Genomic DNA, 24,652 nt, shown 5'->3' on the forward strand with positions numbered 1-24,652 from the left:
CTAATGCTCTGAACTTCTACTTAAAAACTGCATGTAAACAGTGTGTAAATTATCCATCTGTTACTTATTATTATCACTAGTCAAAATAGCCTAAGCTAGTAGGGTTGAGAACAGCTTTACAAATAGGTCTTATTAACAGAATTTTTTTTTTTTATTCATTCCTTTCAGGAAGTTTGGTTGGTACTTTTTGATCTTATCTAATTTTTATCATATTCTTTAAATATGCAGACACCAGGCCGGGGTTGTGGGGTTGGGGTGGGGCTGGGTGTGTGGACAAAATGGGTAAAGGTGCTCAAAAGGTATAAACGTGTAATTTTAAGTCATGGGTTGGGGGAGTAATGTGCAGCATGGCGACTGTAGTTAATACTTATTATATGTTTGAAAGTTGCTAACAGTAGATCTTTTAAGTTTTCATCATCAGAAAAAATTGTAATTATGTATGGTGATGGATATTAATTAGACTTAATTGTGACGATTTTGCAATATACACCTAGGGAACTGTAATGTTGTACACCAGAAACTAATAGTTTCTACATGTCACTAATAGTGCTACATGTCACTTCTATCTCAACTTACAGACAATGCTGGGCGCCTGGGTAGCTCAGTTGGTTAGGCATCCGGCTTTTGGTTTTATCTCAGGTCATGATTTCAGGGTCGTGAGATTGAGCCCCACGTTGGGCTCCAGGCTCAGTGTGGAGTCTGCTTGGGATTCTTTCCCTCTGCCTCTGCCCCTCCCCCAGCGGGCACACACCACACTTGCTCTAAAATAAATAAGAAAATACAAAGGCAGACACTAAAAGTGGCTGTTAATTCAATAAAGACACTGGAAGAATTAAACAGTATACATTTTGTATGTCATGTGGCTGATAATTTCTTTTTTAGATTGGTTCAGTCACTGAATCTTAACAATTCTTTCAGAATATCTCTTGTAACCCTTCGCCTTAGAATACCTTTTTTTTTTTTTTTAAAGAGATTTATTCATTTATTTTAGAGAGTGAGAGAACGAGCGTGCAGGGGATCAGAGGGAGGGACAGAGGAGGAGAGGGGATCTTAAGCCGACTTTGTACTTAGTGCCGAGCCTGACTCAGGGCTCGATTTCACGACCCCGAAATCATGACCTAAGCTGAAACCAAGAGTCAGATGCTTAACCGACTAAGCCACCCAGGCACCCCACCTTGGAACACTTTTAAAGCCTCCTGCTTCAGTTAAGATTAGGTTTGGCCGGGGGTAACAGACACTTGATTGAATAATAGCTTAAACATGTTTGTTTCTCATGTAAAAGTCCAGGTTGACAATCCAGGGCTGGTGTGGTGGCTCCAGTGTCACAGGGGACTGGGTTTCTTACTCTGTCATCCTTAGGGTGTGGTCCTTGATTTCTGGGTCCGGATGGTGATGCATGGCATGCAATTAGATAAATGGTCTGGTACCCTCAAGAACATTCTGCACTGGACTTAAATATTTTGAAATCATCAGTGTATAGTGGAAGAGTTCTCTGATCTACAAGCCTCAGGGTTGGGTGTGCTCTTACAGTTCCAGTGGGCAAAGTAGAAGCCCATTAGGAAGTCTTCCTGTTGTAAAGCATTAAGCATCAGCTTGCGCTCTGGCCTTTTTTGCTTCCACTCTGATTCCCTCCCTACTCCAGCCTTGTTGAACTTCTTTCTCTTCCTTAAATGGACCCTTGCCTGTTTTTGTCTTCACTTGAGGCCTTTTATACCTAGTGTTCTCTTTGCTTGGACAATTTTCTGAACCCCACACCCAAGTAGGCCAATCCTTCTTATCCTTCAGGTCTTAGCTTTTGTGGTCTGACCTCTGGGAAGCTTTCACTGAGTCTTGAATAGTTGCTGTATTACAATTTCATGTTGATTTAGCTGTATCTTATACTCAACTGTAAATAAATTCCATTCTTCATATTTGCAATCTTGGCACTTAGCATCGTGCTGGCTACACAGTGGGCTCTCAGGCAATAATGACAGACCCCCTGTGTTTACATAAGCATGATGGGATAGAGCTTGGGTAATGCTAGTTTGTGTTTTCAACCCTGCACTGCTCTTTGGTATTTGCACATTGAGTTGTTTATGTGAATCAGTGATCATGATAGTGGATAGTAAAGCACTTTCTCTCTAATTTGTTTAAGAGTTAATTTTCTACTTAAAGTAATGCTTGTGTTTTAGAAAAGATAAATAATATCAGAAGGCATATTATAAAAAATGAGCCATACCCTGTCTTCCCTGTCCTTTGTAGTCTAGTTCCCAGAGTCAGCCACCCTTAACCATGTGTATACGTCATACGGCTCAGTGGCTGTTTTTCGATTTATCCATTGTGGCTGACACCTGTTGACTCCTTGTTATGGTAGATGAGGTGCTCTTCCTCTTCCTCCCCTCCCTTCCAGACCTTCTAGTAGAGAGACATGAGAATTCTTGGCTAATTTAGTGCTCAGTGTTTACCTTGCTAGGAGTACATAAATACTGCTCACTGCTGAGCCCCGTAATCTACCTGGGTTCCCTGCGCCCCACCCCCATTTGCGTATTTTTTCATGAACATAGTACTGATTTTTACCAAATACTGTGAAGGGCCTGTGGGGACTGGGGCCCAGGAAACTGATGCAGGATGTTGCTGTGGCTGCTGCTGTTGCCATGAGCGAGGAGTTGTTTGGTTCCTGTCCCAGAGGCCTCCTGGCTTTCTGGTGTGCGTGTGAGGTGGGCATTCACACCCAGCTGGGCAGTGTCTTGACTTAACACTCCTCTGTTTTTGGAGTTCCTGTAACTAACATTTTCCATGTTTGTCTCTTGTTCTTTATTACAGAAGTTTCTTTGACCTTATCTTCTCTCTGTCCAGTTTTTTAAAGGCTTGTCAGGTATCCTTTCTTGTCCTGAAAGAAGAAGAAAAATAAATAAGAAAATTTCCTTTTCTGTGACATCTTGTTCTTGATTCATGGAAGCAATGTGGCCTAGTGGTTTCTGCACCCAGCCTGCCTAGGTGTGAACCCTGGTATGCCACTTTCTAACTGTAGTCTGGAGCAAGTCACTTAATCTTTCTTTGCCTCAGTTTATTTGTCTAGCCCAGGAGTTGGCAGATATTTGTGTAAAGGGCCAGATTGTAAATATTTTGGGCTTCGTAGGCCAAAAGGCAAAATGAAGGCTGTTATACAGGTACTTATGTAATGGGAGAGGAAAATTTTTCACAAGTTCTTTACTGATGAAATTCAAAATACAATACGAATAATGGTTAATAATTTATTTTGTAATAAGTTTTGCTACTGAGAAGAATGATCTCTTTTTGGAAGAAGGGGATAACATTTTGTCTAACAGGGTATACTAACTTTAAAGATTTTATTTATTTATTTGACAGAGATCACAAGTAGGCAGAGAGGCAGGCAGAGAGAGGGGGGGAAGCAGGCTCCCTGCTGAGCAGAAAACCCAGTGTGGGCTCCATCCCAGGACCCTGAGATCATGACCTGAGCGGAAGGCGGAGGCTTAACCCACTGAGCCACCCAGGCGCCTGAGGGTGTAACAACTTTAAACCTCAGTAGTCAATATTGATCACAAATGATCATATTTAATGTTGGTTTGTAATGAGATTTTTTTGTATTTTGCTTTGACAGTATCTTTTTACATGGTACCTCCAAATACTGATGTCAGTCCATGAACATAGGGTTTTAGCGGAGCATATTATTACTTGGAAAGTATCTATAGAATTCTGCTAGATTCTTTTTTTGATAATAACCTTTTAGCAAATCATCACATTGATCACTCATCTCTTCCAGTTGAGGGTTAGGTAGAAGCTTCTTGTCGCACAGTTAAATGGTTTTTGAAATGTGGAACTTGTATTGAGGTCTGAAAAATGCTGGAAATGTAGTTTGATTTTGGAAAATGCATTTATTACATATTTGTGTGGCATTGGAGATCTCGCATCTCATTTTAATTTTTTATAGCATGCTGAGCGTGTAAGGCAGCCCAACATCACTTGCGACTCGGTGTCAGTTGTCCTGTGAAATGACTACCTCAGTGCAAATTTTATGTGGAAGTATTACTGGCCTTTTAATTTTAGGTTGAATTCACCGATAAATATGAGCAAATCTGTAGCAAAAATGAATTTTCAAAGCCATTTAGTGTTCAGTAACAGTGACTGAGCGAGGTTCTTCAGAAAAATTTCGTTCTCATCTCTGAGCTTGAAAAATTTTCATAAAAACTGTACCCTGGCTAAGCCAGGACAGAATCGGGATATTCAGCTTCTATTTCTTTTAAAGATTTTTATTTATTTATTTGACAGAGAGAGATCACAAGTAGGCAGAGAGGCAGGCAGAGAGAGAGAAAGGAGGAAGCAGGCTCCCTGCGGAGCAGAGAGCCCGATGCGGGACTCGATCCCAGGACCCTGAGATCATGACCTGAGCCGAAGGCAGCGGCTTAACCCACTGAGCCACCCAGGCGCCCCCAGCTTCTATTTCTGATGGAATTTTCATAGAACTGATGGCGGTAAAGTTCATGAAAGTAATGAAGTTAACTGTTGTAACTGGTTCAGTAATGTGGTAGATTCAGGTATTTTTTGCCACCTACCTGCTCATTGATTATACAGTGAATAACGAGTAGGTTTTAGACACCTTGCATTTCCACAAGGTTTGTTAATTTATCCATCCACATGCCTCTTTTTTTTAAAGATTTTATTTATTTATTTGACAGAAAGAGATCACAAGTAGGCACAGAGGCAGGCAGAGGCCGGGAGGGAAGCAGGCTCCCTGCTAAGCAGAGAGCCTGATGCAGGACTCGATCCCAGGACTCTGAGATCATGATCTGAGCCGAAGGCAGAGGCTTTAACCCACTGAGCCGCCCAGGCGCCCAGCTTCACATGCATTTTTACCACCATCAGTTATTACGCGTCTTAGCAGATTCTACTTCAGGTTGTACTGAATTAGTATTTTTCTCCATTCTGGGGCGAAATATTCTGAGCTGTAATTGTTGCATACAGACTGCTCTCTAAACAGCTATTTTCACTGAATAACTGGTCTGAAAGGTGTTTACTTTTTCTGGACACATTTCTTTGCTGTAATCAAACACGGTTTAGTTTAACTCGTGATTGGTCTGTGACTTTTCTTGTTTGGTTAACACGTGAGCCATTCGGAACTTTCTTTACTTTGGTTGCAGTCTCAGTTTTATCCTTTGTTGATGGGAAGACACTCTGCTGTGATGAAATGTCATGTTTTAGATTTGTTAGCTCTCCTGGTCGTGCTCCGTGGTAGGCCTGTCAGTCTGTTGTGATGAGTGCTTAGCTGGTCATGTCTTCCTGTATGGTATTCTGGTACAAGTACGATGCTGTTACATAACAGACACGATGCTTTGACATTTCATCAGATTTTTAAAAAAATGATCTATGCTCTGCTAAAGGCTTGACATCAAAGTCTCCTTCTTTTCTTGTTTCCGCATGACAGATATCACTGGTAATAAGCGTTGCAACATGCAAGACACTTGAAATGCCGACTTCTGTCTGCAGAGATTTGTAGTGTGGTGATCAGCAGCATAAAGGCATGAGAACATCACATCTGGTCTCTGTAGTAACTACTCAGCCCTGCTGTTGTATCATTAAAGCAGCTACAGGCAGTACGTGAACAATTGAACATAGCTGTGTTCCAGTAAAACTTTAATTATGGACACTGGCTTTTTAATTTTATGTGATTTCCACATGTCACAGCATATCCCCCCCCCCCCCACAGTTGTTTAAACATGTAAAAATCATTCTTCGGACAGCAGGCTGGATTTGGCCCCTTGGGTTGTGATTTGCTGACCCATGATCTACACAATGAGAAGATGACAATACTACCTCAGGTATAGATGAGTTAACATGTGTAAAGGATTGAATAGTGCCTGGGGAATAGTAGGTGCTAAATAAATGTTTGCATTTATTATTGTTACTGCTTTACCTCTCTGAGGCTGTCTTATTTTTTAATTTTTTTTCTGAGAAGCCTCTTTGGAGTATCTGAGAGTTCCTTTCTTTGGTATATTTTGGTCTCTATGATTAGTGCTGTAGGCTTTCCTCACAAGTCCAGTGATTTTTGCTTGTTCACTTGTATTTAAGATTGAAGCGGTTTGTGTGAGTGGATTTTCTTGAGTGGTGGGCATTGCTGGGGGTGGCAGGGCAGCTTTTGAAATGAGGGGGATCCCAAATATTGTGAACTTTTCCCTGGGTGCCCCTTCAGCTTCTCTCAAGAAGACGCCTCCAGTCCCCTGTTTTGGAGGCGGGGAAGCCCACCATGTGCCTGCAGCAAGCACACCTGAACTTGAGTCTCCTGTTTTCATCCTCCTCATCACCCTCCCATCCTGGGCTCTGGAGGCCAGAGTGTCTCTAGTCACATTTCTCCAGAGAGCACACACGTGGTTTCTGTTGCGGGGGGAGGAGGGGGTTGGCGGGGCCCACTTACTTTATTTAGCTCTGCACCTTGCTCCTGTCTTTATGATGCTTTTCTCCAGCTTGTTGGCTTTCCTGCGGCTCCATGAGGTGGGCTGACTTGCCTCTTGTTCAGGTCCCCTTTAGCAGGCACACTGGGGCTTCCTCAGCTCTGCCAGGTCAGTTCCTACCCGTCACTTTTCCGTCTTCCACACCTCCTCTGATCTTTGAGAGCTTAGTCTTTTTATTCTTGTGACTCCCATTTTTTTTTTTTTTTTAAGATTTTATTTATTTATTTGTCAGAGAGAGAGAGAGGAGTGAGAGTGAGTACAAGCAGACAGAGGCAGGCAGAGGCAGAGGGAGAAGCAGGCTCCCTGCCGAGCAAGGAGCCCGATGTGGGACTCGATCCCAGGACGCTGGGGTCATGACCTGAGCCGAAGGCAGCTGCTTAACCAACTGAGCCACCCAGATGTCCCTCATGACTCCCATTTTGATGGAGTGGACTACCCCAGGGTACTTAATATAGCATGTGGAACATAGTAACCTTTTAGAGAATGTTCCATTACTTGGTGGACTAATGGCACCTGTGCATTTAACATGTCCTTTGGCTAGTAACCATTGCCCACTATTTTTCTAGTCTCCTGTTTCAACTGTGAGCTTTCACCTTAAAGTCTCGAGTACAAATGAGGGGCATGTATATATATATATTTTTTTCCTTTCTCAGGAAGCAGGCGATTCTGGAATATAGGTTATGATTAATGGATTCTCAGCCTGAGTTGGGACAAAATACAGTAGGGTATCATTTGCATATTTTGAGGGTGTTAGGACAGAACTTGGTTATGGAATTTGGTTATGGATTTTTCAGTTTCATTAATGTTTACTTTCCATTTAAGGCACATTGAGTCATGAGTCAGCAAGTCAGTACACATAAAAGAGGAGATTTAATTTTACATGTCTATCAAATATTTCTTAAATTAAATATAAAATATTGAGCATATAATTTCCTGTCAGGGTATTGCTTTTGTCCATGATGGTAAAATTGACTTGGGGAAATAACATGAAAAGTTAAGTAGCAGTATGGGAGTCAGACAGCAAACCAGGTGTTACTGGAAGGATTCTGAAGTGAGTGGGGGAGATAGAGTGCTTAGGATTTCAGAGCAAGGAGAGGGCAGAGCCCCTTCTATGCTTAGTGAATAGGGTGGAAGGTGCCGTGGATCAGATGTGGTACAAATGGCAGGAGCAGAGGTGTGGATGCATGGGCTCGACGTTTGAGAAGACTGCCTGCTTTTACCTTGCTATGACACTTACTTGCAAACTGAGGTTACAGGCTACTTGTATCCAAATCAGTATGAATGCGTTTTAGAAAATGCTGATGCATGGGCCCTACTTCAGCATTCTGAATTTTTGGTACCCAGGCATTTGCTTTTTTCCCCCCAAGATTTACTTATCTGAGAGAGCGCGTGCACGCCTGAGCATGCTAGAGCATGAGAGTGTGGGGTGGGGAGGGGGAGAGGGAGAGAGAATCTCAAGCCGACTCCCTGCTAGGCTCAGAGCCTGACGTGGGGCTTAATCCAGTGACACTGAGGTCATGATCTGAACTGAAATCAAGAGTCAGAGTCTCAACTGACTGAGCCACCCAGGTGCCCCCAGGCATTTGCATTCTTAAAAATAATTTTTTATTTTTTATTTTATTCTTTTAGAGATTTTATTTATTTATTTATTTGACAGAGAGAGAGAGAACACCACACACACACAGTGAGAGAGGGAACACAAGCAGGGGAGTGGGAGAGAGAGAAGCAAGCTTCCTGCTGATCAGGGAGCCCAATGTGGGGCTCGATCCCAGAACCCTGGGATCATGCCCTGAGCCGAAGGCAGACGCTTAACTGACTGAGCCACCCAGGCATCCCCAGGCATTTGCATTTTTTAACCGTATGCTCCTCAGATGTTCTTATGTATGTTTAAGTTTGGGAAGTACTGGTTTGGAACGTCATTGGAAATAAATTGGAAAGTGAGCTTTCAGACTGGAGGGTCTTAAATGTCAGTACCGTCCTCTGTTTTTCAAGCAATGAGGAATCATTGAATGTTTTTGAGCTGGTGAGTGAAGTGATGGAAGTGGTGATTTTGCTAAAAATAAAGATCTATGATATTGGACCTTTATTTGTCTAGGCCTGCTCTGCCAGGTCCCTTCCTGAGTGCTTTGCGTGCTGCCTCATCCTGCTTCAGCCTCCGAAAATCTTATGAGTTTTAAGTACTTTCCCCCCCCCATTACACAGTGGTGTTTTTAAGTCGTGAAACAGATTCATCCTGACTCTACACAGACTTATTAGGGTCTGTCTCACACTAAGAACCTTTGGTCTTAATCATAGCGTTGGACGGAATTTCCTCTTAAGGATTCCTGCAGTCCTGGAGGGTGCAGAGTGAATCCAGAAGAGGCGGAGACAGAGAAATCAGATACTGTTGCACTAGGTCACATGGGATTGCAGGAGCCTGGCCTAGCGTAGGGGCGGGGCAATACAGAGGAAGAGGTAGATTTAAAAGATGATATGTAGAATTGTGGTTGCTGTCGAAGAACCACAGGATTTTTTTAATTTTAATTTTTGACTGAAGTATAGTTAACATACAATGCATGAGTGTCAGGAGTACAGCAGACTAATTCGACCATTATATACACAATGAAATGCTCGCTGTGCTAAGTCATCTGTTGCCATACTAAGTTCCTAAAATACTGACTGTATTGCTCTACTTTTCACTGCCCTACAGGACTTGATGTCACTGGAGGGTCACTCTAGTAAAGGGAAAGGCGAGGGACCGGATTGGAATGGGGAAATTAACCATATAGGCACATCAGGGAATTAGATCGCCTGGGTAGAAATCCTGGCTTTGTCACTTGTTGTCTCTGGGATGTCGGGCAATCAATGTATTTAACCCGTCTGTGCCTTTGTTTCCTCATCAATAAAATGAGGAAATTGTGTTCACCTTTAAGAGTTGTTAACGAGAACTAAATAAATCAACAGTTGTAAAGAACTGAGACTGGTTCCTGGCATATAGAACACAGAAGTAAACTGGCTAAGAAGAAGCCCCATTGCGCTTACTGTTTCCTCTGCCTCAGATGTGCCTGTGTCCTTCCAGAGCTTCTTGTGTGTAGTGAACTCTAGGGTAATGCTTACCCTGTGTTACAAGCATTTATTGGCCTGTTTGGCTTTGTGTTTGTTAATGGCAGGGACCTGCTTTTATTCATATTTGCATTTTCAGTCCCCACCACAACACCCAGCATTTATAGCAAGTGTGCGGTAGGTGTCTGGGGAACAAGTGTGGGCTTGCGTGAGATCTCTCGGGGCAAGAGTGCTGATAACATTGATAGAAATTGTGACTTCTGAAAGGTTGCTGTTTTGGGGGGGGGCAAATGTTAAATTCTATTTTTAAATTTATGATAACAGTAGGACATCGGATTAAAATATCTTGTAAGTAAAGATCTATGCTTGGGTTTTGACTGAGAAGTCAAGACGAAGTGTTAGTCCTGGCACAGCTCTCACGTAGAGGTGGAGGCACCAGCTAGAAGCACGTTCAGATCCTTCCTGAGGAAGAGCAGGTACAGAGAACAGTGCATTTATTTAACTTTTTTCTCTTTCTTTCTCTCTCTTTTTTTTTTACTTTAAATTATGATGTTTATAGTTAATAATAATAAAAAAAAAAGAATCAGGCAATACTAAAGAACTAAAGTGAAAAGTCCCTTCCTTCCAGATTTCCAGTCCCACTCTTCAGAGGTAACTAGTCTTGCACCATTGGTTATGTCCCCTTTCAGAAGTGGCTTGGGTGCATGTAGGAATGAACATGTTTATTTAAACGAATGGGGTCTTACTGTATGAGGTCTTTCTTGTTTGTTTTTACTTGAGGTATTTAAGATATCTTTACACAGCAACACATAAATTCTGCCTCAATTCTTTTCCATGGCTACTCAGTGGTCCCTTCTGTGCTTAACCTTATAGTGTATTCATGACCGTCATCTAGGTTATTTTATGTCTTTGCTGTTCCAAGCAATGAGATGATTAACATCTGTATACCTAGAACTTGTTAACTGGTATGAGTTTACCTCTGAGGTAAATTTATAAAAATAAAATCCTTGGCACAAAGAGTATATGCAATTAAAATTTTGATATTGTCAAATATCTACACACTCATGGGTGCCTGTTTCTTTATTGCCCTCACGCTATCACGGTTGTTTTCTTTTAACCTTTGCTAATATGATGAGTAAAAATGCTACCTTATTTTTAAAAATGTTTTATTTATTTATTTGACAGAGATCACAAGTAGGCAGAGAGGCAGGCAGAGAGAGGGGAAGCAGGCTCCCTGCTGAGCAGAGAGCCGAATGTGGGGCTCGATCCCAGGACCCTGAGATCATGACCCGAGCCGAAGGCAGAGGCTCAACCCACTGAGCCACCCAGGTGCCCCAGTACCTTATTTTAATTAGCATATTTTATTCCTAATTAATACTGAAGATGTTTTCATTTGACCTTGGCCATTTCAACAAGTTGCTTTTTGTTTTTGTTCTTTTGTTTTTTTAACAGTGTGCTGGAAGTTAATTAGGGACAGGGAAGGAGCATTAATGACGCTTGATTTATGTCTCAGAGGAGTAATCTACATCACGAGGCAGGCATATATACTACATAAAGTTTCAAAGTAGTTCTTACATAGTGGGAACTTGAGGGGGATGGTGGGAAGTTGAGAGGAGAAAGTGGTTTTGGAAAGGAGGATTGTATGAGTTTTTTTTATGTGTCAAGATCAAGTTCTTGACTAAACTGCATTAAAGATGGGTCCTTTGAAAGGTTTATTACTGAAAGTGTCAGCGATGGCACACTTCTCATTTCTAGTCTAGACTTACGTAAGGAGCCTTGTTATCCCCCAAATTACTGATTTTATATAGATATTTAAATTTATATGTATGTATATAAAATTACATATTTATATATTCTCCTTGAGTTAAAAACAGTCTTAAGTATTTTAGGGATGTAGACAGAACTGGCATTCTGGTGGGAGGTTGGGACTGGGAGAGATCTGAAAGTCCTATCATGAAAGCCGCTAGTGAACTCAGGAGACAGGTTACAAATTGAGAGAAAGAAGAGCTGAAGGCCAAGGGAGTCCGATGCATGGCCCGAGGGAAAAGCAACAAGGCTCTTAGGGGGTGAGGTGATTGGATTGTGGGTTTTTTCAAGTTTCATTTTATTCCATTTTATTCATTGATAAGGGTCTTGGGAGTTCTAAGTAAATTGCGTTCAGGTAGAGTGTGTGGGTGAGCTAGTGTGTGTGTGTGTGTATCTGTATTTGTGTTTGGAATCTTTGGCATGAACTGTTGCGGATAGTACCTTCTTGTTGATAGTACCTTCTTGCTGCCTAGGGGAGGGAGGGCTGGGGCAAGGGTGATGGGACAGGCTGTCCTTGTCCTAGCTGTCAGTTGCGCCGGGCTCTTTTTTCCTAGCCTTCTGCTTCTGGGCTGGAGCTGCGCTTTATACTCTCGCTGCCCTTGATGGAAGGCTCTTGTGCTTGCCTTGGAATGCCATTTCCCTTCTCCGTTCGTCTCGGGCTGTTTTCCAGTTTATAGGGATTCCTCACAACCTCTGGTCTCCTGTGAATTTCTGAGCATGGCTGTGGAATTACTTACAATAAAGCAAAATGTTTTGCATGATTTCTAGGGTTTGGTGAAGAAAAGCAGCAGGGGACACATTGTACCTTGTGCTCAGTTGGCTGTCATGGTTTTGCTCCTTAATACTCGGTTTAGTCTTTCCTGATAAGCTTATAGGCTTTATTCTTATTGTTGTTTTTAGAAAGGTTTCATAGTGGTCCTGGACTGAACTTATTTTAAAACTTTGTGATCTATTCTAGCTGCTTTGAAAATCAAATTTATTTCCTATAAATTAATAGAAAATAGACAAAGGGTAAGAACAGGCAGTGGCCTCTTTCACAGTGAAAAAAAACTCAGGCTAAAACTGTGCTGAAAACTATTATGTCTCATCAGTTGGCGGGGACCAGAAAGTTTGATTGAAGTGTGGTGGCTGTGGTGTGAAGAAACAGGCCTGCTGCAAGAAGTGCGGGCTGATCGCTTCGAAAGAGGGCAGCTAGGTGGTGTGGGGGAGGAAACATAACCCCCTCTGCCCTTCTGAGTTCTTAGCTGAGACCCTTGTAATAGAAGGCTGGTTAACAGGAGAAAACAAAAGTTTACTAATGTGTGTTTCATGTACACATGGGCGATACCCAGGGAGTGGCATAGAATTCAGACTTAAGTACCATCCTGATGGGGATGGGGATGGGAGATGTAGGCCTCTTAGGGGTGAGTAAATGGTTTTTAGGAAAGAGGAATAAGCCCTTAGAGGAACAAATTTGTGGGAGGGGCGCCTGGGTGGATCAGTTGGTTGAGCGACTCAGGGTAGGTCATGATCCTGGAGTCCTGGGATCGAGTCCTGTATTGGGCTCCCAGCTCCATGGGGAGTCTGCTTTTCCTTCTGACCTTCTCCCCTCTCATGCTGTCTCTCACGTTCTCTCTCAAATAAATAAATAAAATCTTAAAAAAAAAACCAACAAAACACCAGATGGGAAGGCGATAGTTTGTAACTACGTGTCTGGGTGTGGTGTCCATGTCTATCTAGTCTTTCTTCCTGTGATGAGTCAGTCCCTGGTTGGTAAAACTCTCAAAAAGGGGATTTACGAAAATGAAGTTCCTTTTGGAGGAGATGTCTGTAGGCAGCTAAAGGGAGTTCAGGGAAAACCTCACCCTGCATTTGGTGTTTTTCAAATGCCTATAGCTCAGAATAATCAAAATGCCAAAGTGGCGTATTTTGAGGTGGCATAATCTACCCACGTAATCTTTGGCCGGCAGTTCTCTTTCTCTGAATTTATCCTGCGTGTAATGTCATACACCTGTGAAATATCTCACATGCCAGATACCTTTTGGAGAATTCATAATTGCAAAAGACCACAAACTACTTAGATGCACATTACTATAGGATTTATTAAATTAAAAACGGGAATGTTATAGAGTCATAAAAATAAGAAAGTACTTTATATACAGATAAGTAGTGATTTCTAATATTTAGTAACTAGAAAAAGGAAAGAGGTATGAACAGTGTATTGTGGTCTGTGTAAACAGGGAAAAATATGTTTTTGTTATACTGCAGGATATCTGAGGAATGATACCCAAGAAACTGGTAACATTTTTTCTAAATTGAGAAACTAGGTTGGTTAGGAGATGAGATGGGAAACTCGTTATTATATACCCTGTGAACTCTGTGTTTTTCATCATGTGCATTACTTATTCAAAAATTAAATGCAAATAAAAAATAAAAGTCTGACTTTATTTTATTAAATTTATTTTATTAAATTTTCATTAGTAGACCATGATAATAATGTTTCTCATTGTTGCTTTGCTTATCTAGGAGAGGTGAGATGGAATTTTGTTCATTCATATATCTAATTAGATTCACAAAGTAAATTGTTTTTAACTGATTGCTTTTTTTTTTAAATATTTTTTAAAGATTGGGGCGCCTGGGTGGCTCAGTGGGTTAAGCCGCTGCCTTCGGCTCAGGTCATGATCTCAGGGTCCTGGGATCGAGTCCCGCATCGGGCTCTCTGCTCAGCAGGGAGCCTGCTTCCTTCTCTCTCTCTCTCTGCCTGCCTCTCAGTGTACTTGTGATTTCTCTCTGTCAAATAAATAAATAAAATCTTTAAAAAAAAAAAAATATTTTTTAAAGATTTATTTATTTATTTGACAGAGAGAGATCACAAGTAGGCAGAGAGGCAGGCAGAGAGAGAGAGAGAGGGAAGCAGGCTCCCTGCTGAGCAGAGAGCCCGATGCGGGACTCAATCCCAGGACACTGAGATCATGACCTGAGCCGAAGGCAGCGGCTTAACCCACTGAGCCACCCAGGTGCCCCTTAACTGATTGCTTTTAAGGAACTACATACACTATATAGAAGACTGTAAATAAATTGTGGAGGTCTTTTTTGTTGTTTTTGTAAAACATATTTCATTGAGGCGTTTTCAGGAGTGTCAGGGATTATTTGACAAAAGAACTGGAAAGTTTGGAGCAAAAGGAAATAGCGACGCCTTTATGTAGGTGGCTGAGCCTAAAAATCTGTGTATTCTCCGAGTTCTGAAGTTAGTGGGGAGTCCCTAAAGGACCCCAACACAGGATTTCTCTTGCTTTTATTGAAAAGGTTTGGTTTTGAATAAGATTTGAAGAAACTTATTTGGGGAAAGTAAAAGAGCATCCCAAGACACTAAATAAAGTAAAAGAGAGATCCTAATATCTTATCATGTGATACTATAGGTGCTGAAGTAACTTCATATATAACAATAAACTTAGTAGTTGTGACAGAAAGTACCATTAGTATGATTTGTTGGCCCTTTTCTTGCACCTATAGATCAGACATTAGGGTTGGACTTTTTTAGCTGATTTTAAAAACTTTTTATTTTGCAATGATTATAGACACATAAGTTGCAAAAATAATACAGAGAAATCCCATGTACCTTTCACCAGTTCTCCCCCAGTGTTAATACATGGGTTGTACATTATCTACATCAGGAAGTGAATATTGATACAACACAATAGACTGCAGAACATACTTAAAATTTCCCAGTTTTTACATGTATTCTTTTCCCCTTGTGTGAGTATAGCTCTGCAAAATTTTATCAATGTGTACAGATTCAAACAACCACCACCACCATGGTCAAGACAGAATTTTCCCATTCCCACAAATGAACTTCTTCAGGCTTCCCTTTATGATCACCTTTTGCCCTCTGGCCCTCCATGCCCTGCCTAGAAGCACCCATCTGTGTTTCAACACGAGTTCTGTCATCTTGAGTGTTACATATATGGAGTCATAGTGTGTAGCCTTTTTTGTTTGCCAAAACTTTTTTTTTTTTTAAAGATTTTTATTTATTTGACAGAGAGACACAGTGAGTGAGAGAGGGAACACAGGCAGGGGGAGTGGGAGAGAGAGAAGCAGACTCCCTGCTAAGCAGGGAGCTTGATGTGGGGCACCATCCCAGGACCCTGGGATCATGACCTGAGCCAAAGGCAGACATTTAACTGACTGAGCCACCCAGTTGCCCCTACCAAAACTCATTTTACTAAGTTTCAAACATACAGAAAAGTAGAGAGAATGGTATAATAAACACCTACTTCTTCCATCCATATTTAAACTATTTGCAATTGCCTAATAGTTTGCTTTGGTTCGCTTTGTCTCTGTTTGCCAGGTTTGCTCTGTCTCTATTTTGTTCTGAACCATTTAAAAGGAAGTTGCAGGGGCGCCTGGGTGGCTCAGTGGGTTAAGCCGCTGCCTTCGGCTCAGGTCATGATCTCAGGGTCCTGGGATCGAGTCCCGCATCGGGCTCTCTGCTCCGCAGGGAGCCTGCTTCCCTCTCTCTCTCTCTGTCTGCCTCTCCATCTACTTGTGATTTCTCTGTCAAATAAATAAATAAAATCTTTAAAAAAAAAAAAAATAAAATAAAAGGAAGTTGCAGATATGATGACACTTCACCCCCAAATATTTAAGCACACATCTCCCAAGGATTAGGTCATTTTCCTATTCAATTATGCTATTGTTATCTCACTTATGTCCATGTAATATCTTCTGTTCAGTCCATATCAGGTTCGGTCTCAAGATTGTCTTTTATAATTTTTTTTTTCCTTCTTCCAAACCTGGGTTCATTGAAGATTCAATACATGTTTGGTTGTTACAGTATCCCTTTAGTCTCCTTCGGTTTAGAAAAGACCCCCACCCCATGCACACAATTTTAGTTACTGTGGTACTGACTTTTTGGCGAACCCAGGGTGATGGTTCTTTACAATGTCCTGTATTCTGGGTTCATCAGATTATTTCCTCGTGAGGTCATCTAAATTGTTCATTCTCTAGCTTCTTGGTTTTGAACACTCAAAGCATTTTATGGTATCTCTTCTTTTAAAGTAGGTAGGATGGGCGCCTGGGTGGCTTAGTGGGTTAAGCCTCTGCCTTCAGCTCCAGTCATGGTCTCAGAGTCCTGGGATTCAGCCATGTAGGGGCGCCTGGGTGGCTCAGTGAGCCCCTCATCAGGCTCTCTGCTCAGCAGGGAGCCTGCTTCCTCCCTCCCTCTGCCTGCCTCTCTGCCTACTTGTGATCTTTCTTTCTCTGTGTCAAATAAAGAAATAAAATCTTTAAAAAAATAACCTATATGGCTTGTTTTTAAAGATTTTATTTATTTATCTGACAGACGGACATCACAAGTAGGCAGAGAGGCAGGCAGAGAGAGAGGAGGAAGCAGGCTCCCCGCGGAGCAGAGAGCCTGATGAGGGGCTCACTGAGCCACCCAGGCGCCCCTACATGGCTTGTTTAAAAAAAATTAAAGTAGGTAGGATGTGTTTTATGGCCCAGCATGTGGTCTGTTTTGGTGAATATTCAAGGTGAGCAGGAGGAGAATGTGTATTCCGCTGTCATTGGATGAAGTAGTCCGTAGATGTCAGATCCAGTTTTGATTGATAATAGTGTTGAGATCAGCTGGGTCCTTACTGACCATTTCTGAGAGGGGTACTCAGGTTTTCCTCTGCAGTATAGGGCATTCCTCTCTCTCTTGTAGTTCTGTTACTTTTTGCCTCACGCGTTTTGATGCCACGATGTTAGGCGGTGCATGTCTTCTTGGAACCGTTGATTCCTTATCAGCATAGAATGACATTTTTTTACTCCTGGTAAGTTTCCTTCCTCTGCGGTTGGTTGTGTCTAATATTAATATAACTTCTTCTGCTTTCTTTTAATTAGTGTTAGCATGGTATATCTCTCTCCATCTCTTTTAATCTGTGTGTGTCTTTTATATTTAAAGTGGGTTTCTTGTGGACAGCATATAGTTGAATCTTTTTTCTTTTTGATCCACTTTGACAATCTCTTTTAATTGGTGAATTTAGACCCTGGATGTTCAAATGATACGCAATAAAGTTGTATTAATGTCTACCAACATTTGTTATTGTTTTCTGTTCATTGCCCTTATTTTTGTTCCTGTTTTTGTCTTCTACTCTTTCGGCCTTTTGTGGTTCTAATGCAGCACATAAATGAATCCTTTTTCTCTCCTTTCTTAGCGTGTCACTTACACTTTTTAAAACTTTTTGGAAGTTGACCTTGTGTTTGCAATATGCATTTACAACTAATTCAAGCCCCCCCCCCCCTTTAAAAATTTATTTATTTATTTATTTATTTGACAGACAGAGATCACAACTAGGCAGAGAGGCAGGCAGAGAGAAGAGGAAGCAGGCTCCCTGCTGGGCAGAGAGCCCGATGTGGGGCTTGATCCCAGGACCCTGGGATCATGACCTGAGCTGAAGGCAGAGGCTTTAACCCACTGAGCCACCCAGGCACCCCCGCTTTTTTTTTTTTTTTTTAAAAGATTTTATTTATTTAAGAGAGAGCTAGAGAGACAGAGAGTATATGAGCAGAGAGGAGGTGTGGACGCTTAACCCATTGAACCATCCAGATGCCCCCAAATCCACTTTCAAATAACACTCTATCACTTTGCGGGTAGTAGAAGTACCTTATAACTATAAAGTACATATTCCTGATTCCTCCCTTTTGTCCCTTTTATCATCCTTGGTGTTTATTCACTTATGTATAAACTATAATCATCAAACATAGGGTTGCTGTTATTTTGAGTATGTGGCCTTTTGGGATGGGCTTTTCTCACTCACAATGCCCTCGAGTTCTATTCAAGTTATTGGGCATATCAGATAGTTCCTTCTTTTTATTTCATCATATGGATGTACTTTTGTTTGCTTGTTCATTCATGTGTTGAAAGAACATTTGGGTATAGTTTTTTGTGTGAACCTATGTTTTCATTTCTCTGGGATCATATTCCAGGAATACAGCTGCTGGTATCAATAGTATGTATAGGTTTAATTTTTTAAAAAAAATTTTAAAAGATTTTATTTAGTTATTAGAGATGGTGAGTGAGAGACAGAGCACAAGCAGGGGAGAGAGGGAGAAGCAGGCTGCTTGCGGGCTTGATTCCAGGACCGTGGCATCATGACCTGAGCTGAAGGCAGACAACAAACTGAGCCACCCAGGCACCCCTGTGTTTATAAGAAACTGTTGAACCATTTTCCAGAGAGACTCTTCCATTTTCCATTCCCACTAGCAACATATGAGCTACTTTCAGTACATCCTTGGCAGCATTTGTTACTGTCAGTTTTTTTTTTTTAATAGATGTGTAGTAGTATGTCATCATGGTCTTAATTTGTGGTTCCCTGAATGGCTAATAATGATGGAATACCTTTTCATGTGTTTCTCATTTGCATGCTTTCTTTGGTGATGTGTTAAAATCTTTTGCATATTTTCTAATTGGATTGTTTTCTTATTGTTGACTTTAGAGTTCCTTATATGTTCTGGATACAAGTCCTTTGGGTGTGTGACTTATGAATATTTTCTCTAAGCCTGTGGCTTTTCTTTTCATCCTCTTAGTAGGGTCTTTCACCAACCAAAAGTTTTCAGTTTTGGTAAAGCTTACTTACCAACTTTTTCTTTTATGGGTACTGCTCTTGTGTAATGCCTAAGCACTTCCTGACCCCAGGTCACAAATATTTCCTCCTATGTTGTCTTCTGAAAAGGGTTTTAGGGGTGCCTGGGTGGCTCAGTCAGTTAAGCATATGCCTTTGGCTCAGGTCATGGTCTCAGGGTCTTGGGATCAAGCCCCACGTTGGGCTCCCTGCTCGGCAGAAATCCTACTTCTCCCTCTCCCGTCCTCTTGCTTGTGTTCCCTCTCTCTCAAATAAATAAATAACATCTTAAAAAAATAAAAAGAAAGGCTTTTAGAGTCTTATGTTATATGCTTAGGTTTATGATTTTTTTGAGTTAGCTTTTAAGATACAGGGTTTTTTTGTTTGTTTGTTTTGTTTTTTTTGACCTGTGGATGTCCAATTATTCCAGCACCATTTGTTCCAACAACAGCCCTTCCTCCATTGAATTGCTTTTGCGTTGTTGACAAAAATCAGCTGATTATACTGTAGTGGGTCTGTTTCTGGATTTTCTCTTTTGTTTTACTGATCTCTGTGTTTATCACTACCATAGGTTTTAATTTAATTCCTCTTTTCTGGCCAAGCAATGACTGTTGCTTATCAGTAAACACATAAATGGTGGAAATTTGAAATTTTGATTTTGGATGGTAACTCAAATACTAACATTGAACTATATATATCAGACAAATAGATTTTTTAAGTTTGCTGGTTTGCCTCAGTAAAGAATAATTTACATTCTTGTCACTATGAATTTAGTTATGATGGTAACTTTTTGTTTTCCATATATGTTAAAAATTTAAATTTGAGTTGGTGAAGGAGCTTAAAAACATTTAATTTTTAAAATTGAAGTAATATATAGATTTAGTTTTAAAAAAATCAGATAATGTGATTGACATAAAATGAAAAGACTGCATGACCACCTCTCCAGAATCTTTTTCCCCAGAATGGGCCACACTTAGATCTCTTAGCTGTTGTTTCTCATTATTTGCCTCCTTATTCATAGTTATATTATAATTATATTACAATATAATTATAGTATAAGCATTTAACACGCTTTTACTGTTATTTGCTGATTTAGGAATTTTAGATGTTTCTGTTGACTTCCTGCCTATTAGGGAAGATGAGGATTTCACACTCATTTTTTTTCTTTTTTTTTTAGTTGTTATTATTTTTTTAAAGATTTTTATTTATTTGTTTGACAGAGAGATCACAAGCAGGCAGAGAGGCAAGCTTGGGTGGGGGCTGTGCGGGAAACAGGTTCCCTGCCGAGCAGAGAGCCTGATGCGGGGCTCCATCCTAGGACCCTGAGATCATGACCTGAGCTGAAGGCAGAGGCTTAACCCACAGAGCCACCCAGACACCCCAGGATTTCACACACTTAAATCCACTCCTACTTCATTTTTTTAGCATCTTCCCAGTACAGTTACCTCACAATTCTTGGTTAAGTCTTTATTTACTGTTTCTATTATGATGATTACATAAATATTGATAGCTGTTGAATTGAGTCATATACTATGATAACATGACCTTTTTTGAACGATTTTTGTTTTTTCCAAAGTACATAGTTATCAAAAAATCATTTATTTTCTAGGTAGCTATTATTCAGAGAATGGTATCAGTTCAGAGAATCCTGTCAGATTCTCCTATGATATTGTAAACCTCCACAGGATAAGGTCAGACACATCAGGTGACCTCTTGTCCTCTGATTTGCTTACCATGGAGGTCATGGGGTTATCTGGACTCCTGTCCCAGCCTGTAGTACATGTGTTCTCTGTCTTGTGTTGTGTCCTTTGCTTCTTGAATTTGTTGTCTTCATTTTTCTTGTTTTATTCCTTTGCATTGAAAGGATACATCTTCCAGTGACTTCAGAAAATGGGTCCATGGGAGGTTTTTTTAGTTGTGGCAAGTCTAATATATGCTTTTATTCTACTTTCATACTTAACTGTTATCTAGCTTCCAATATTGTTACTGAGAGATTAAGAAACCATCCTTTAAAATATATATGTATATGAATGATAGGAAAAGAGGGGGTAATAGGCCAAAACCCATATATATAATGTCCATTTTTGTTTCTTTTATTACTACTTTTTTTTCCCCCAAATACTCTCTACACCCAAAATGGGGCTCAAACTCAAAACCCTGAGATCAAGAGTCACGTGCTTTCTGACTGAGCCAGCCAGGTGTCCCCATACTGCCAGTTTTTCAATGTCTCTGTGGAGTAAGGAGGGACAGACATAAGAAAGTAAGTCACTACTAATATAAGTTCTCATCTGACCCGAGCTTCCTTTGGATATCATTTGCTTTCATTGCAATGGTAATTTTAACATAGTGTAATTTATTATTCATTTCACCACCATGTTATCGTCAGTGAGAGACTTTTCTTGAACAAATTGAGATAGAACATGATTTGGAACTAGGTTAAGTGTGATTTGATGAAGATAGTGATTGGTATTTTAACTATTAGTTTTCTCATTAGTGACCAACTACAACAAATATTGAAGATGCTGATCATTTATTCATCTACTCTTCCCTTCAACATACTACTTAGGGAATGCCTGTTACATGCTATCTAGACATTGTGGGTAGAAAGGTAAGAGCCTGGGTGGCTCAGTGGGTTAAGCGTCCAGCTCTTGATTTGGGCTCAGGTCATGGTCTCAGGGTCCTTAGATTGATGTTGGGCTCTCTGCTGGGCGTGGAGCCTGCTTCACATTGTCTCTCTCCCCTTCCCTCTGTCCCTCCTACCCTCTCCAAAACAAAAACAAAAATTAAAAAAAAACCCAAACAACAAAAACCACCAAAACCAATGGTTTAGGAGAAGAGGCATGCCAACAAATGCTGATGTGCGTGACCACAGAACAAGAAGGACACTAAGTGACTGCTTTGGAACAGGGAGCCCATTCTTATTCAGCATGGGACTCAGTTCAAGCCTCATTTTCCCCTGATTGTAGGTAGCACGTGGTCATCACTTCAACTACTTGTCCCCTTCTGAGGACATTCAAGACATCCAGTCTTTATCTATCACCATCCTTCATTGTAAAGGAGCCTCATTTTCAGACAATTTGTACTAAGTTGTCATTGTTAGGGATTTGCTTTGAGATACATTCTTAGGCAGAGGTGTGCCCATTCAAAGATCTACAAGCATAGACTTAGATTTTTGCGTATGTGTTGGCTAAGACAGGTTTTATCCCTATTCCCTCCTTTGTAACTCTGTATCTGGTGTCTAATATATTTAAAAATAGAAGTGTGATTTCTTCAAGTAAGTTTACTGTTGTTTTTTTTCTTTCTTTCTTACCTTTGTGTCAAAGATAGGAAAAATATGGTTAATTGTGAACAAGTTTGAAATTTCTTTTCATTCTTTATAGGTTGTCTTGTGGAAATGAAGGCTTAAGGGCAAGTTATCTACAAGATTAGAAGATGGGATCGAACAGCAGCAGAATCGGTGATCTTCCTAAAAATGAGTACTTAAAAAAGTTATCGGGCACAGAATCTGTCTCTGAGAACGACCCGTTCTGGAATCAGCTTCTCTCGTTTTCTTTCCCTGCACCAACCAGCAGGTAAAAGGTTACTTGGAGATTGAAAATCCATGTAGAAGGCCACACGAACTTGTGTGGTATGCTTATTAAAAAAAGAAAGTTTTTAATGTTCTGTCTGTCCATCAGTCTATCCTGTCGTACATGTGCCTGTAGAAAATAAAGAGATGCAAATAGAAAACACATTTTCTCTTTTCTTCCGCCCAACCATCTCCCTTCCCCAGAGATGGTTCCTCATAGCAGTTGCTTTTGAATCTCTAGAATAGTACAAGGTTACTTAAGCATTTATCGCATGTAGTTTTAGAAAATTGTTTGAACACAAGTGCTAGCATCCTACACATACCTTGTTTTTTATTTTTTCTGCTGCTATCCCTTGCGTTTCCCCCCACAGTTAAGTAAAATGTATTTTTTTTTTAAATGATTTTATGTATTTATTTGACAGAGAGGGGGAGAGAGAGCGGGCCAGCTCACAAGCAGAGGGAGTGGCAGAGAGAGGGGAGAGGGAGGGAGAAGCAGACTCCATGCTGAGCAGAGAGCCTGATGCGGGGCTCGATCCCAGCACCCTGAGATCATGACCTGAGTTGAAGGCAGAGGCTTTAACCCACTGAGCCACCCAGGCGCCCCTCTAAAGTATTTTAAAGTAAAATAAGGACATTTTCTTCTGTGACCTAATACCATTATTAGACCTAACAAAATTAATAAAAAGTCCTCCTACCCAGTCCATATTGACATTTCCCCCGTTGTTTTATAAAGGTTGCTAACATTAGGAACCAGATAAGGTGGGTACGGTGCAGTTGGTATATTTCCCAAACGTCTGTAGAATAGAGGTATTCACTCTTCAGTCCCTGCCACAGGTTTTTTCCTGTGCTATTAAGAACAAATTGGGTCTGTTTTTCTGTAGAATGTTTTACCTTTTTGATTTACTTGATTGCTTCTCATACCATAATTAAAAAAAATTTTTTTTTTTTGTTTTCTGTAAACTGGAAGACAGATTTAAAGGCTTGATAAAATTTAAACAGTTTTGGTAAGAGTATTATATGAGTGATTTTATATACTTTGTACTGTATTACATCAGGACACAGAAAATGTGTGGTTTTAGTTATGCTAAATTTGCTCAGAGATTTGAGAATGTTGATGGTTTTGGTCTGAATCACCTGTTTCATAAGAAATAACAAAATGCGGGGCGCCTGGGTGGCTCAGTGGGTTAAAGCCTCTGCCTTCGGCTCGAGTTGTGATCCCAGAGTCCTGGGATTGAGCCCTGCATCGGGCTCTCTGCTCATCGGGGAGCCTGCTTCCCCCTTTCTCTCTGTCTGCCTCTCTGCCTACTTGTGATTTCTGTCTGTCAAATAAATAAATAAAATCTTAAAAAAAAAAAAAACAAAATGGTGATATTTCTAATTTGGTCATTTCTTGTACATTTATTAAGTGGAACTTTTCTGTAAAGAAGAGCTTTCCTTCATCATTTAGGTTATATAAAATACAGTTTTTATTATATTATTAAATAAGGGTAAACACTTAATTCTGTTCCTTTACCAGTTTAATGAAAATAGTATAATGGTGACAAGTACTTTCCCTCTCCCTTAATCTCAGGCTTGGAAGGTCTGTCTCTTTCTCTTTTTGATGGTGAATTAAAAGAAAAGAAAAATCTATGTATGTATGTGTATTGTAGTCCTTATGGTTTCAATTTGCCTCTCTTTAGTGATCAAGGTTATGTTTGTTTTTATGTGTTTAAGGATTAAGGATTATTGGCATTTCCTTTTTGTGAACTATTTATATATTTTGGCAATAAAGTTTAATTTCTAACTCTTGGATACAGCTAGATTGGGCCTCAGGAGTTTCCCGTAGTTTGCAGTTCATGGGATAGCATGGATTAGTTGCACATTATATGAAGCAACTACTTACTACTGCTTCTGAGATCCTTGGAAAATTAAAGATGCTGTGGAGGGGCAGGAGAGGTCAAACTGAAGCCAGCTGTAGCGTCAGCAAACTTTGAGGGGTTGTCACTGAGTACTGCTGCTCCTGTTGAAATAACGCTAAGAGAAAAAAGGGCAGAGAGAGACCGCCTCATTTGTTGTCAAAAAAAATTCTCTTCTCACGTATGTAAACTGCAGTGCGGTGTCTTCTGAAAGACAATACAGAAAACTTAACTAAATGAAGAGTGATACCACATTTAAAGATTTCGAAGACTGTCATTAAAATGTCAGTTCTTCCGCGGTTGACCTGTAGA

The 24,652-nt window shown here is 40.5% G+C and overlaps 1 protein-coding gene across 2 annotated transcripts in view; it reads left to right on the top strand.

Moving 5' to 3' along the window:
• DYM (dymeclin) overlaps positions 1-24,652 on the top strand; it is a 332,798-nt gene that overhangs the window by 4,213 nt on the left and 303,933 nt on the right. For both annotated transcript variants that reach the window (XM_059140168.1, XM_059140169.1), the window contains exon 2: positions 22,258-22,449. In XM_059140168.1, coding sequence (XP_058996151.1) covers positions 22,310-22,449 — 140 coding nt within the window. In that variant the 5' untranslated portion in view covers positions 22,258-22,309. The remainder of the gene's footprint in view (positions 1-22,257; positions 22,450-24,652) is intronic.

Source organism: Mustela lutreola, chromosome 11 (genome assembly GCF_030435805.1).
Source record: "Mustela lutreola isolate mMusLut2 chromosome 11, mMusLut2.pri, whole genome shotgun sequence".
NCBI classification, from domain to species: Eukaryota; Metazoa; Chordata; class Mammalia; order Carnivora; family Mustelidae; genus Mustela; species Mustela lutreola.